The sequence below is a fragment of the Elephas maximus genome, chromosome 8, assembly GCF_024166365.1.
Source record: "Elephas maximus indicus isolate mEleMax1 chromosome 8, mEleMax1 primary haplotype, whole genome shotgun sequence".
In the NCBI taxonomy this organism is placed as follows: Eukaryota; Metazoa; Chordata; class Mammalia; order Proboscidea; family Elephantidae; genus Elephas; species Elephas maximus.
In genome coordinates this window covers 9,933,512-9,948,465 of record NC_064826.1, presented here as the reverse complement: position 1 = coordinate 9,948,465, position 14,954 = coordinate 9,933,512, and the positions used below count along the sequence as shown (strand labels likewise).

Here is a 14,954-nt window from a genome sequence, read left to right as displayed (position 1 = left end):
GCTCTGACCATGCCCAGCAGCTCACCTGGCACTTTGTGGCCGAGACAGCTCTGGGCTCGGGCAGGTGGGAGGGCTGGCACGTTCCTTTCACTTTCTCAAGCCGCCCAGTGTGACACCTGGGGACGGAACTACAGTTCCCACCACGCCTTGAGGCAGGAGGAAGAAGGGGCACTGAGGGCTGAAAAGGAAAGCACAGAGAAAAAGAACGTTACCTGGTGGCAGAGGTGAGGCAGCAGCCAGGTAAGCTACAGGTGAGCCAGGAAGGTGAAGGCTGCAGGGGAGGCGATGAAGGGGTGCCCTCGGGGAGGACGTTGCCAGTTCCTGGGTGCAGGATGTGTAGGCTGGGTTAAAGGTGCTTTTGTGGGAATCCTGAAGGCCTACTGGTGGGGGCAAGAGGACAGGAGGGGGAAAAAAAGGCATCAGCTCAAATTACAGTGATAAGACACCGGAAGTGGAATGGCTTTCTTTCATTGAAAAGTCAGAGCGGGGCGAAGTACCTTGCTCGGTCTGCACTGTCTCTCATCTGTGAACAGTTTAGCCAACGGTGAGCTCAGACCCTCCAGCCGCTCTGAGGGAGAAAGATGTGGCAGTTTGCTTCTGTAAAGATCACGGTCTTGGAAACCTTATGGGGCGGTTCTACCTTGTCCTATAGGGTCACTGCGAGCTGGAATGAACTCGACAGCAGGGGTTTGGTTTTTCGGTTTTGGAGTTCAGAGCTGCCCACGAGAGGATGTGAGACCCTTCGTGATTGAAAGCCCTGGGCTCTTCCACACACACTGGATACGTGCACGCGTTTCCATTTGTACGGTGCCACAGACTTCTCCTTTCCTAAGACTTCAGAGAAAAACCGAAGAGTAAAACCAGGGAAATGGAGAGGGGGTCAGAAGGCAGAAGCCATGTGTGGCATATCAGATTTAGCCGTCCCTTAGGGTACGGTTTCATCTGTCTTTATGAGACATGTGATGATGAGGCTTAACACGATATCATCTGAAGAACGGCTGAAGGGCCGAGGGATATTTGTCTGTGGGTTTGGGCCTGCTGCCTGGAATATCTGAGAGGCTGCCATGTGGAAGGGGAGCAGGAGTTGCCGAGCAGTGCCAGGACAGGATCAATAGAGGGAAATCCCGGGGAGAAAGAGTTCAGCCCCATATGAGCTAGGGCTGCCCGGGGCAAGACAGATTTTTTTCAGGAGGTAGTGAGCGCCTCATGATCAAAGATATTTACGAATAGGGATGGTGCCAACAGTTAAACAGCTTGTCTGCTAACCAAAAGGTTGGAATCCACCCAGAGGCTCCTCGGGAGAAAGGCTGGCATTTACTTCCCAAAAATCAGCCAGTGAGAGCCCTGTGGGGCGCAGTTCTGCTCTGACACCCATGGGGTCAAAGGCACCTGGTTTTGGGCTATGTAAGCAGGGGTGCTGAAGATGGGACTAAGGTTCCAGGTAGCTGAGTGTGTTGACTGGTGCTTCCCAAACTGACTGGTCATCAGGATCACCTGGAAAGTGGGGGTTGGCTTTTTGTTTTTTTTTAATATGTTAAATTTGTCTGAGATGGGCTTTAGATGAAGGTTTACAGAACAAATCAGTTTCTCATTGAACAATGAATACATATACTGTTTTGTGACATCGGTTGCCAACCCTGCGGTGTGTCAACACTCTTCCCTTCTCGACCTTGGGCTCCCCGTTTCCATTCATCCAGCTTTCCTGTCCCCTCCTGCCTTCTCGTCCTTGCTCCTGGGCTGGTGTGCCCATTTAGTCTCATATACATGGCTGAGCTACATGTACTATTGTTTGTTTTATGGCCCTGTCTAATCTTTGGCTGAAGGATGAACTTCAGGAGTGGCTTCAGGACTGCGTTAATAGGGTGTCCAGGGGCCTTACTCTCGGGGTCTGGCCAATCTCCATCAGTCCAGTAGGTCTGGTCCTTTTTTGTGAGTTTGAGTTTTGTTCTACATTTTTCTTCAGCTCTGTCTGGGGCCCTCTTTTGTGAGCCCTGTCAGAGCAGATGGTGGTGGTAGCCGAGCACCATCTAGTTGTGCTGGATTCAGTCTTGTGGAGCTGTGACAGTTGTGGTGTTAGTCCTCTGGACTACTCTTTCCCTTGTGTCTTTGGTTTTCTTCATTCTCCCAGATGGGGTCAGGAACATATATTTTTATGATCTCCCCAGGGAATTCTGATCATCAGTTATTTTGGGAACCAATGCCATTAGAAACCTTTAAGTTATATTCCAGCCTACAGGTTCAAGACAAAGTATGCCGTAAACCCGTAGACATGTGAACCGCGGGTGTCATTTTGAAGTAGATCACCAGGCCTTTCTTCCTTGCCCTTCCCAGTCTGGAAGCTTTGTTGAAACCTGTTCAGCACCATAGCAACACAAAAGCCTCCACTGACGGAAGGGCGGTGGCTACGGCCGAGGTGCGTTGGCTGGGGATTGAACTCGAGTCTTCCGCACAGAAGGTGAGCGCTGTGCCACTGAAGCACCAACGTCCTCACAGAGACTGAAGTAGACTTCTCAATTTAGGGGGCCGCTCTGAAGTAATGTCAGCCCACCTAGGCCAGGTGTGGGCTTGGCTCGGGCAATTCCCCCGTGCCGGCCGGTGATGAGTATCTTCCTTCCTTGGGGATGTTAGCCCTAGGACGGCCATGCCCTCTCTCTGTCTTGTCCCCATTGGACCCCCAGAGCCTGGAAGAGTTCCTGGCCCAGTACGTGCTCACCAAGAGACACTCATTTCCTCCTTTCCCTCCTAGGTCTGTTCAGGGTGACCAGGGCCATGCCATTTTCCAGTGCAGCCAGGGCATCAGAGGAAAACTTTGACTACCTGTTCAAGATCATCCTCATCGGGGATTCCAACGTGGGAAAGACGTGCGTGGTGCAGCACTTCATGTCTGGGGTCTACACGGAGACACAGCAGAACACGATTGGGGTGGACTTCACCGTGCGCTCCCTTGAGATCAACGGCAAGAAAGTGAAGGTCGGAGGGTAGTGGGTGGGCAGGCGGGTGGACTCCACGATTTCAGCCAGAATCTCTCACACCCACGCACATGTCTGGGGGACAAAGGACTTAAGTATAGAAGCCAAATCATAAGAGAACGGACGAAAATGTGGGAGAATTTATTGTCAGCTCTAGTGCCCTTAGAGCTGCCCTAACGAAATACCACAAGGTGGGTGGCTGCAAAGAAGAGAAGTGTATTTTATTGTCTCCCAGTTGTGGAGGCTAGAAGTCCAAATTCAGGGTGTCGGCAGAGCTATGCTCTCTCTCTGTCTGCTCTAGGGGAAGATCCCTCCTTGTCTCAGTCAGCTTTCGGCAGCCCCAGGAGTTTCTTGGCTTGTCAATGTTATCATCACAGGGCGTCCTCCCCTGTGTGACACCACTTAGAAGGGATAGGACCTTGTTCGATGTATTAACTGCTAACAAAAGAAAAACCTTATTTCCAAACGAGGTCCCATTCACAGGTCCAGGGGTTAGGACTTCACCGTGTCTTTCTGGGGAACATAATTCAATGATAAACAGATCAGCTTTTTAAGCAAGACGCTGACCCAGAAGCCATAAAGAAAGTATCGCTAAATCTGACTACATGAAGGCAAAGTTTGTACACATTCAGCATTTACCATCAACAAAGGCAAAAGATGAACGACAAACAGGAAAGAAATACTCACAGATGTTGGCCTGACATAGGGCTAATTTAATGTGAAAACAGTGCCAGTAAATATCTAAGACCAAGAACCAGACATAAAAAGTAGACGATTCACAGATTGGACAAAAACTCCTGTTTCCCAAGTTTAATAAGAACAAAGGAGCCCTGATGGCACAGTGGTTAAAGCACTCGGCTGCTAGCCAAAAGGTCTGCAGTTGGTTCGAACTCCCAGCCGCTCCTCCGGAGGAAGATGCGGCAGTCTGCTTCCGTAAAGATTTACAGCCTTGACTTGATTTGTAGACTTTCACTTAAAGCACAATAAAAAAAAAAAAAAAAAAAGATTTACAGCCTTGGAAACCCTATGGGGAAGCTCTACTCTGTCCTGTAGGGTCGCTATGAGTAGGAATCGACTCGAGGGCAGTGGGTATGGGAATAAGAACAAACTCATAAACTTAGGTAAGGTTGGGAAGGTGCCTGCCTCACTCAGAACTAAAGAAGCACAAATTAAAATAACCATGGGATACTATCTTTCACCTGTTTGATTAGAAAAGATCAAAGGAATTGGTGAAAATGTAATAAGTGGACCCTGTTTGGGATTCTAAGGAAAAACAATCGTAAAAAAGACTTTTTGGAGACAGGAAAACGTTACTATGATCTGGGTCTTAGAAGACACCAAGAAGTAAATGAGAATTTCATTAGCAGTGATCATGGTGTTGTGGTTACGCAAGAAAGTGTCCATTTTCAGAGGGATGTAGATTGATCGAGGTAGGGTTGCCAAGAGTGGGAATCGACTCAACGGCAATGGGTTTGTGGTTTTAGGGATGAGATGACGTTAAGTCTGGGATTTGCTTTAAAATAATACCTCTAAGAAATTGAGAGAAAGAGCTGATGAAGCAAAGAGTGGCAAGATCTTGAAAACTACTGAATCTGGGCAAGGGGTAGGTGAGGTTTCTTGTTCTGTTCTCTCTAGTTTTCTATACCATTAAAAACTTTCTTTAAAAAAGTAAGCCTTAAAAATAGCGTGAGAGTCTGAGGCAAGTGGAACTGTCGCACCATTGGAGGGCGCATAATTAGAGCCCCTGCTGGGCATGGAACCTTCACCAGGACACTCCCAGGCAGGAACAGCCTGAGCGGTCACTAAACACCACGCTCAGCCTGCGCCCCCACTTCTGCCTGTGCTGATACCAGCAGGTAGGCCCACGAGACGCACCCCAAACTCTGGTCCTAGGGATGATGAAGTGGAAGGTCACAGGAACAACAGACCCCCAGGACAAGCCAAGTCCCCCTCTCTGAGTAGCTTGGGCCCTAGACACGGGGGTAAGAGGGTCCCTAACCCGGAAGCACATCCAGATCACCCGGAAGCAGCTAGAAAATAGGTTCGTGGACTCTCTCCAGAAGCAAGACCCAGGAAACCATTGTGAGGGACCTCAGGTGAGCGTGTTCCCCTCAGGGGAGCGCGTTCCCCTCAGGTGTGGCGCTCTCATGCACGCTCTCTTCCTGTCCTGCTCCAGATGCAGGTGTGGGACACGGCTGGCCAGGAGCGCTTCCGGACCATCACCCAGAGCTACTACCGCAGCGCCCACGCCGCCATCATCGCCTATGACCTCACGCGGCGGTCCACGTTCGAGTCCGTCCCGCACTGGATCCACGAGGTCGAGAAGTACGGCGCGGCCAACCTGGTCGTGATGCTGATCGGTATGGCGTTCCCGAAGCGTCTCGCTTTTCTCGTGATGTGTCTTAGCTGGCAGCGAACACGCAATCAGAACAGCACCAGCAGTGCAGGGCCTCAGCGGCCTCTTGGCCCGTAATTCCCATCAGGTTCACTGCTTGAACCCACCCAGCCGCAGTTCGGAAGAAAGGCCTGGCGATCTGCCGCCATAAAGACTACCAAAAAACCAAATCCACTGTTGTCAAATTGATCCACTGCCCCATACGGTTTCCAAGGCTGTAAATCTATAAATCTTTATAGAAGCCGACTGCCGTATCTTTCACCTTGGAGCAGCTGTTGGGTTCGAACCACTGACCTTTTGGTAAGCAGCCGGGCGCTTTAACCACTGTACCACGGGGCTCCTTCCATAAAGACTACAGCCCAGAAAACCCTAGGGAGCAGCTGTACTCTGTAGCACATGGGGTCACCATGAGTCAGAATAGACTCCATGGCCCTGGTTTCTGAGAATGAGAATGCGTGGAGTGGCCTTGTTAAAATCCAGATTCCAAGCCCTGCCCTCGAGTTTCTGGCTCAGGAGGCCTGGGGTGTCCCAGAGGTCAGTGGGAAGGCACAGGGTACCTGGGATTCTGGCACATGAGTTCTGTGTGACCACACAGGACACTCTGCTGTGGCCTGAGGTTTCCAGAGTCAGGTGGCTCTAGTCCCCCAGGGAGCCACTTAGCCGAAGGTGGCTGACCGCCCTGGATGATCACCTGTACCTCCTAAGACCCTGAGCAGATTTCACCAAAGAATCCATGTCAAATTAAGAAGACTTCAGCCGCACACAGTAAACAGGCGGCTCGACAAGCGAGTCAGCCTGCCGTACACTCGGTGGGCAGCCACGTCTCCAGCCCTGCTCTACTGTTTCTCAAAGTTGGAAAAGCTGTAGTCTAGACAGCCAGCTACCGGCGGTGAAAGGGCTGAATCCACCACGTGCAGTCGGTTGGTTTACTGTGTTTGCACTGGCAGGCACGTTCCCGCTGCATGGCCAGTTATCCTCTGAGCCTTCGTTTTCTCATCCATGAAATGGGACTAATGTTCTAAAGGTTTAATGTGGAAATGTGTATAAGGAGCCCTGGTGGTGCAGTGGTTAAGAGCTCAGCCACTAACCAGAAGGTTGGCAGTTCAGACCCACCAGCCACTCCTTGGAAACCCTACGGGGCAGTTCTTCTCTGCCCTGTAGGATTACTGTGAGTTGGAATTGACTCGATGGCGATGGGTTTGGTTGGGTTTGGGAATGTGTATAAGGTGTTTAGTGGGGCCTGGTACAGAGTAAATGCTCAGCGTAGTTGCTGTCACGTTGACTCCAAATCGTGGCAGCAGAGCAGAACTGCGCTCCGAGGGTCTTCAGTACTGATTTTTTGGAAGTAGATCGCCAGGCCTTTCTTCTGAGGGGAAACCCTGCTGGCATAGTGGTTAAGTGCTATGGCTGCTAACCAAAAGGTAGGCGGTTCGAATCCACCAGGCACTCCTTGGAAACTCTATGGGGCAATTCTACTCTGTCTTATAGGGTCGCTATGAGTCACTATGACGGGGCTGTGTTTTTTTGAGTCGGAATCAACTCGACAGCAGCGGGTTTGGTCTTTTTGGGGTTTCTTCTGAGGGGCTTCTGGGTGGACTCAAACCTCCAACCTTTCTGTTAGGAGTGGGGCACAGTAACCATCTGCACCACCCAGGGACATAAAGTGCTCAATAAAGAGTAGAATTTGTTTCTAGAAGGTTCGGTTGTTTGAAGGAACTAACTCATCCAAATAATAAGGGCTTACGGTGGGTACAGGAGCCCTGATGGTGCGGTGGTTAAGTGCTTGGCTGCTAATTGAAAGGCTGGCAGTTCAAGTTCACCAGCTGTTCCAGAGAAAGAAGCAGCAGTCAGCTTCCGTACAGATTACAGCCTTGGAAACCCCATGGGGCAGCTCTGCTTTGTCCCACAGGGTCACTTTGTGTCCAAACCAACTCAATGGCAATGGATTTGGTTTTGGCTATGGTTGGTACAAGTCCAGGGGACCTAGGAAAAGCCCAGCAATGAAGCCCCAGCAGAGTAGGAGCCAAGTAGAGCCAGGCCCCTGGAAAAGCAGGACGTGAGAGTCCTGTCTGGTGCTGAGCCTTGGGACAAGCAGCCTGCTCACCTCCTCCTCTGCACCTGTTGTCTCCTTCTTGATAGGAGCCTGGGCTTGCCACACCTCACACACCTGGACTCTTCCCATCACCTTCACACACTTCCCAGAAATGGCCAGTTCCTCCCCAGAGCCTTAAAGCTGCCCGGGCAGCTGCCCTGCTTGCGGTTCCCCTCCCCACCCCCCGGCTGCCTCTGGAAGGCAGCCTCCTTCCCAGCTCTCCCCACTGCACCTTCCTTAATGGCTAATTCCTCTTTGGAAGCAGATGAACAAAGGAGGGCAATGGATGCCACCGTGTCAGGATTTCCAGGGACCTTGCAAAGTTTTCTTGGTATTTATACCCGAGTCTGTCTCTCCCAACAACCATGCCACCCCACGTCTTAATTGGTTCTAGAAATGCCCAAAGATGGCATGGGAGTGCCCCTAGCCTTCCGGCTTTGGCGTGTCCAATCCTTGGGCTGTCTGCGAGTGCCCCCCACCCCACGCCACCCGTAGTCCAGAAAGGTCAACTGTGCTGTTCCCGCCAGGAGTCCCTGCCCCTTCGCTGTGTGCTCCCGTCCTGTCTCCATGTTTCTTCGTACCAGTGTCTCCGTCACACAGATGGTTGCCCCCTAGCCTCTTGCACCCCACACGAAGGGCTGGTCAGGGATGACTGTGCTGGGATCGGGGCTCCTCTCTAGCTACTCCTAGCTCCCACGCTGGGTCCCTCTGCTTAAAACCTCAGCGGCCCCCACTGTCTCCAGGATGACGTGGAGGGACACCCAGTGAATATCCCCACTTACGAGACATGTCTAGAAGAGGCAAATGCAGAGAGGCAGAAAGGAGAATAGTGGTCACCAGGTGGGGGGAGGGAGCAGGGGTTCCTGCATCGGTGCAGAGCTTCTCTTTGGGGGACAGGAAGGCTTGGAAGTGGACAGTGGTGGGGGTCACACACACACGTCACACAGAGACATGCACGCACACTTACACACGTACACACACTCAGCACACCACACATATGCACACACATGCACACTCACAGCACACACTGCACACAAAGATGCATGCACACATGCACACAGCACACATCACAGACATGCACGCACACTCAGCACACATCACAGATGCACACAGCACACACCGCACATGCATGCACACTCACAGCACACATCACAGATGCACACACAGCACACTCACAGCACACACTCCCCACAAAGATGCACAACACACAGCACATAGCACACACAGACGCACACGCACGCATGCACACCACACGCAAGCACACTCAGCGCACACACAGCACACACACACCACACAGACACGCACACTCACACACAGCACACACTCACCACACACAGGATGACTGAACACTCCTGAGCGTGGTCCGCAGGCATGTGGTGACCTCGCCCTGCTCTCTTCCCACGCCCTCACCCCTTCACCTCCAGCCTTGCAGCCCTGATCAGGCCACATTCAGAGGCTTCCCATGTCTCCCAAAGCCCCTTGCCCATTGCTCAGGCTTCCCAAAGCACCTGTCCTTACACTCCTCTGCTACACCAGTCCCTGCCACCCCGCACCCCCAACAACCTCACCCCTTCATGCAGCTGAGTCCTCCCGGCTCCAGGTTGCTACTTAAATGTCCCTTCCTCCAGGAAGCCACCGCCGCTTGCTCCTAGCTGGACCGGCTGCCCAGCCCGGGGCCCCCTCTGCACCCTGCCTTCCCCATGGCCATCACCGGTGCCGTGCCGTGTGCTTGTCACCTGATAAGTCATCAAGGCTTTGAGAGCAGAGACGTGTGGGTGTCTCTGCTGCTACATCCCAGCACCTACCACAGTGTGAGGCCAGCACAGGGGCTCGGTGGGATTTCTGACACGTGTCAGAGGCACAGCTGTGGGCCCCCGACGCCTGGGTGAGGGAGCAGTGCCCTGACTGCTGGGCCCCATGAGCGGGGAGGACAGCACTGTGCCCTTTGCTGCCCAATGGTTGCTGGGTTGACAAGAGTGTATTGTTGTTGTGTGCTGTCCAACCAATTCTGACTCACTGCGACCCCATAGGACAGAGTAGAACCGTCCCATAGAGTTTCCAAGGCGGTAAAGCTTTACGGAAGCAGACTGCCACATATTTCTCCCTTGGAGCAGCTGGTGGGTTTGAACCGCCAACTCTTCAGTTAGCAGACAAGTGCTTTAACCACTGCACCACCATGGCACCTTTCAGAAGAGTGCAGCACTCTCCAATGAAATAATTTTCCTGAAAAAGAAGAGAGACTAAAGTTTCACAGAGGATGAGCCGAGAGCACGGGTCCCTTGGCCACGGGGAGTCGTTTTACGTGAGCACCTCTCCAGGACTCGGTTTCGGATCTGGACCAAGGGGCAAGGGTAGTAGAGTCGAGCAAGGCTTGCCTGTGCGTCTGGTAATACTGGCAGGCCGCCTGCATAGCCTGATTTCACCCCAACGGGTTTATGGCAAAGGAGCCATGGTGGCACAGTGGTTAAGCCCTCGGCTGCTAACTGAAAGGTCAGTGGTTCAAACCCACCAGCCACTCCTCTGGAGAAAGATGTGGCGATCTGCTCCTGTAAAGATCACAGCCTTGGAAACCCTATGGGGCAGTTCTGTTCTGTCTCACAGGGTCCCTATGAGTTGGAATCGCCTTGACAGCAACGGGTGTGGTTTCGGCTTGGGTTGTGGCTACTTCTGTTTTGGCCAGATTCCCCGACTGTCCAGAGCTCTGTGTGCGTCTGCTCCTCGGCCTGGCCAGGCAGGTGGCTCCACCTCCGCAGACCTCTGGCCTTTGCTCAGCCTGTGGCCCTGCAGACCACCTTCCGTTTTTTTGCCACCACGGCAAGGCCCACCTTTCCTTCAGAGCCTCCCGGGGCTCCCTGGGAAAGGGAGAGTCAGACCTAAACCCCCGGGGGCGCTGGGCAGCTCAGTGGGCCTGGGCTGTCCTGGCCGAGTAAGCCTGTGGTCCAGCACAACGATGATGCGCCCCTGACGTTAGGAGTGCCCCAGATGGGACGATAAGGGATGTGGTCACCTTCACCGTAGCCCACAGCTGTCTCTGCCCTGAACCCTGAGATGTAATCAGTAGGCTGAAGGACTCAGACTTGTGGGTGCGGCTTGACCACGTGTCCACTGTTCCCTTAAATGTGCTCAAGAGAAGGGCCAGTTCCTTCCCTGCCCCTGGAGGGAAACCCAGGCTTTCCCAAGACTTTTTACTCCTTAAAACCCAAAACCCAAACCCAGCGTTGTCAAGTCAATTCCGACTCATAGCGACCCCATAGGACAGAATAGAACTGCCCCACAGAGTTTCCAAGGAGCGCCTGGCAGATTCGAACTGCTGACCCTTTGGTTAGTAGCTGTAGCACTTAACCAGTACACCCCCAGGGTTTCCTTTTACTCCTTACGTGAGACAAACCATTCTCCCATCCCTTTTACACTCAGAACGGGCCCGTTAAGTCCCTGATTGTCAACACTTTGTCCTCCTTCAAAGGTAAGTTATGCCATCGCACGTATACACCACAGTTTGCTTACCCAGCCATCTAAAACGTTCTTTTAAAAGTTGGTTTTTAAAGAACGATGAATTCCCTCAGTGGACTATGTGCTCACCTTTCCCCCCAGGAAACAAAGCGGACCTGTGGGACCAGCGGCACGTCCTATTTGAGGACGCCTGCACCCTGGCTGAGAAGTACGGGCTCCTGGCTGTGCTGGAGACGTCGGCCAAAGAGTCCAGGAACATAGAGGAGGTCTTCGTGCTCATGGCCAAGGAGCTTATCGCCCGCAACAGCCCACACCTGTGCGGGGAGCCCACCCTCAGCAGCCTGCCCCTGGATTCCAGCCCCGTCCTTGTGGCCCAGGGTCCGAGCAGGGAGACCCACTGCACCTGCTGAGTGCTCCCAAGGCTGGGTGCCTGCTGTGGGGCCACCACAGAGCCACACACAGCAGGTGTTCTAGCGTCTGCAGGCAGGCCTGCTCCAGCCCTTCATTCCTCTGGCCTCAGGCCACACCATGGCCACAGCTGCTGACACTGAGGGAAGGGATGGCACTGTTCCCTCGATTTTGCCATGAAGGCAGGACTCGAGGGGGTTAAGGGGCTAGCTTGTTCTTTCTGTCCCCCAGCCCTTCACCTGTTCTCTGCTGAGTTTTGTTTCTCACCTGAAAAAGAAGGTAGACGAGGAAGGAAGGGGAATAGCAAGAGAGAGGATAGGATGTTTGGAACATTCTGGAACAGTTTAGAACTGCTCGTGCATGGAGAGTGGGGGAACCCAAATGCTGTTAGCACTTTGCTTCTTGACAGCCACACCTCAAGTCTTGCTGGAAGCAGGTCTTTGACACAAATGCCATCTGGCCACATGGCTGGAAGCCCCTATGGCAACACAACTGGACGTCACCGGTCCTAGCTGGGCGGCTCTGACCGCCCTCCTAGCATGTGGGACAGGCATACCATTTCCTTCTGAAACACCACACACTGTCTGCTGGACCAGAAGTCATTTCTCACTCATTGCTGAATATCAATCCCGCATTGCTCTTTCTCTAGGAAGCTGCCAGGTAGAAGCTAGTGCGTTTATGGGCACAGTGACCCCTGCTTCCAGGACTCAAAAATGAGAGGAGGCTAGGAACGCATGAGGTCCCTGGGTGGTACAGTTAACGTGCTCAGCTGCTAACTGGAAGGTTGAAGGTTCGAGCCCACCCAGAGGTGCCTTGGAAAAAGGGCCTGGCAATTTGGTCCTCCCCTCTGCCCTAAGTCATTCTAGTCTTCCCTTAGATGTTTCTTAGTCCCTAAGGAGTCTTTTGGGGCCCTGGTAGTACACTAGTTAAGAGCTTGGATGCTAGCCCACAGGTTGGCAGTTCAAATCCACCAGCCGCTCCTTGGAAACCCCATGGAGCAGTTCTACTCTGTCCTGTAGGGTCACTGTGAGTCAGAATGGACTAGACAGCGGTGGCTTTGGTTAAGGAGTCTTTTGTTGTTATTGTTGTCAGTTGCCGTTGAGCCAGTTCTGACTCGTGGCGGCCCCCACGTGTGCAGAGATGGAAACCCCCACGTGTGCAGAGATGGCGACCCCACGTGTGCAGAGTAGAACTGCTCCAGAGGGTTTTCAGTGCTGTGACCTTTTGGAAGCAGATGGCCAGGCCTGTCTTCTGAGGTGTCTCTCTGCGTGGGTTTGAACCACCAACTTTTAGGCTAGTAGTTTAGCACTTAACTGTCTGCACCACCTGGGAACTCCTAAGGAGTCCTTGTTGCTGTTGTTAGGTGCCATCAAGTTGGTTCTGACTCATAGCGACCCTACGTATCACAGAATGAAACACTTCCCAGTCCTTTGCCACCCTCACATTGTTATGCTCGAGCCCATTGTTGCAGCCCCCATGTCAATCCGTCCCCTTGAGGGTCTTCCTCTTTTTCACTGACCCTGTACTTTACCAAGCACGATGTCCTTTTCCAGGGACTGGTCCCTCCTGATAAAATGTCCAAAGTATGTGAGATGTAGTCTCGTCATCCTTGCTTCTAAGGAGCATTCTGGATGTGTTTCTTCCAAATCAGATTTGTTCATTCTAAGGAGTCCTTAGGTAGGAGCAAAAATTCAAATGCTGACTCTCAAGGTCATAAATGATCCATTTTGCTTTTGTTATCCACAAACTACATCAGGCATGAGAAGGGCAATGCAGGAGAGCTGGGAGGGTTCGCTCTGAGAGCTCCCAGCTCTGCCTTAAACATCAGGTCTCACGAAGGTGCCTCTGGAGCCCCCTGGCTGTGCATACACTTAGTGCAGTCAGCTGCTAACAGAAAGGCGGAGGCTGGAGGCCAGCCAGAGGCATGTCGGAAGAAAGGCCTGGCAGTCTCCTTCTGAAAAATCAGCCCGTGAAACCCTGTGCAGCACAGTTCTACTTTGTACACATGGGGTCGCCGTGAGTCAGAACTAACACAACGGCAATGGTTTTACCGGTGAAGTCCCTTTTAGAGACTTCTTGCTTTGCAAAAAAGTCGTCATTGCTTTGCCGATTAGTTCTATTCCTAAGGAATTCTTGAACAAACTAGTTTCTCATTAATTAAACAGTTAGTACACATACTGTTTTATGACATTGGTTACCAACCCCACAGCACGTCAACAGTCTCCCTTCTCAACCTTGGGTTCCCTAATCCCAGCTCTCCTGTCCCTCCTGACTTCTGTCCCTAAGGAATTCTGGACAGCTCGACCAATCTCTCCGATGGCTCCAATTCCAGATGTCAGCCAGGGTCAGGCACAGACCACTGGGCAAGGCCTGCAAAGGTCACCCTGGGTGGCTAAGCCTCCCCCAGCTCACTGAGTGACCCTCCCAGCCTTTCCCACCTTCCCTCCAGGAAAAGATCTGAAATCAATAGACCAGTGAGGCCTGAGTCCTACTCGCCCCTGTGTTTTAATGGGACTCAAAGACCAAACCTAAAGAGGGAAAGCTCTTAGTTGGAACTGCAGCCAGGAACTCAGCCCCTTGGGAGAAAAGGAGGTCTCATGGGCCCCTGAAATCCCCCTGGTGGACCGCTGTCCTCCATGAGGCCATCCACACTGGGTGCACACACTCATTCCCACCAGCGGCCCTCACGCGGGGCTCCAGGATACATGTAGGGGGAGGGTGGGGGCCCAAGGGCTAGCTCTGTCCCCTTTAGCAAAGGATGGGATGGGGGAGCTGCGCCCCAGACCAGGCCAGTGCAGCAGCTCCGCTCAACAAGCAGCACTTCCACCTGATCGCTCATCCTTGCCGGGGTGGCCACCCTCCCCAGCAGGGCCCCTGCTGCCCAGGCTCCCTGCCCCTCCTTCCTTGAGACCAGCTGCAACTTGGCCTCAGAGGTAAAGTTAGAGCCTCAGCTGCCTAGTGCTGCTGTAACAGAAATTCCCCAAGTGGGTGGCTTTAAAAAAGATCTATTTTCTCACAGTTTAGGACGTCCCAAGTCAGGGTGCCAGCTCGACGGGAAGGCTTTCTCTCTCTCTGTTGGCTCTGGGGGAAGGTCCTTGTCTCTTTTCAGCTTCTACTCCTTGGCCGTCTCGTGTGGTGTGGCGTCTGTCTTCGCCCATCTCAGCTTGCTTGCTTCCTCAGTCTGCTCTTTGTATATCTCAAAAGAGGTTGACTTAGACACATCCCACTCCAATACCACCTCATTCACATAACAAAGAAAACCCACTCCCCGTAGGATCACATCCACAGGTATAAAAACCCATTGCCCTCGAGTCAGACTCATAGCAACCCTGTAGGACAGAGCAGAACTGCCCCACAGGATTTCCAAGGAGCGGTTGGTGGATTCAAACTGCTTACCTTTGGTTAGCATCTGAAAGCTTAACCACAGTGCCACCAGGGCCCCTCCACAGGTATAGAGGTCAGGATGACAACACACTTTTGGGGCGCACGATTCCGTGTGTAACAGGAATGTGCATTTGCGTGCTCAGTGCCCCGCTCATCCCCTGGCGCTTCCTCACTCAGCCAAAGTGTCTCCACCCAGAATGACTTCTAAAAAAGACCACGTCCCCGTCTGTCACAGGACGGAGCCCCACGGTCAGAA

The 14,954-nt window shown here is 52.7% G+C and overlaps 1 protein-coding gene and 1 long non-coding RNA gene across 11 annotated transcripts; one reads left to right on the top strand and one right to left on the bottom strand.

Annotated features, from left to right (window-relative positions):
- RAB19 (RAB19, member RAS oncogene family) lies at positions 1 to 14,035 on the top strand. Of its 9 annotated transcripts, none has more exons than XM_049894196.1 (5): positions 2 to 240; positions 2,332 to 2,455; positions 2,747 to 2,970; positions 5,146 to 5,329; positions 11,048 to 14,035. In XM_049894196.1, exons 3-5 carry the CDS (start codon positions 2,770 to 2,772, stop codon positions 11,314 to 11,316), a joined length of 654 nt encoding a protein of 217 aa, XP_049750153.1. In that variant the 5' UTR covers positions 2 to 240; positions 2,332 to 2,455; positions 2,747 to 2,769; the 3' UTR covers positions 11,317 to 14,035. The 9 variants fall into 9 exon arrangements, with proteins under 9 accessions (XP_049750161.1, XP_049750160.1, XP_049750153.1 ...); XM_049894198.1 differs by having other exon boundaries at positions 653 to 2,455; XM_049894199.1 differs by having other exon boundaries at positions 2 to 251.
- On the bottom strand, positions 12,917 to 14,954 carry LOC126081958 (uncharacterized). Of its 2 annotated transcripts, none has more exons than XR_007518481.1 (3): positions 14,711 to 14,954; positions 14,332 to 14,510; positions 12,917 to 12,986 (listed from the first exon to the last, which is right to left on the bottom strand). It is a non-coding gene; the product is annotated as an uncharacterized LOC126081958 (long non-coding RNA). The 2 variants fall into 2 exon arrangements; XR_007518482.1 differs by having other exon boundaries at positions 14,332 to 14,500.

Coding starts and splice junctions, on each gene's coding strand:
- RAB19 (XM_049894204.1), top strand. CDS start 2,770: ATGCCATTTTCCAGTGCAGCCAGGGCATCAGAGGAAAACTTTGACTAC. Junction 2,971..5,145: donor TCAACGGCAAGAAAGTGAAG/GTCGGAGGGTAG, acceptor GTCCTGCTCCAG/ATGCAGGTGTGGGACACGGC. Junction 5,330..11,047: donor CCTGGTCGTGATGCTGATCG/GTATGGCGTTCC, acceptor CTTTCCCCCCAG/GAAACAAAGCGGACCTGTGG.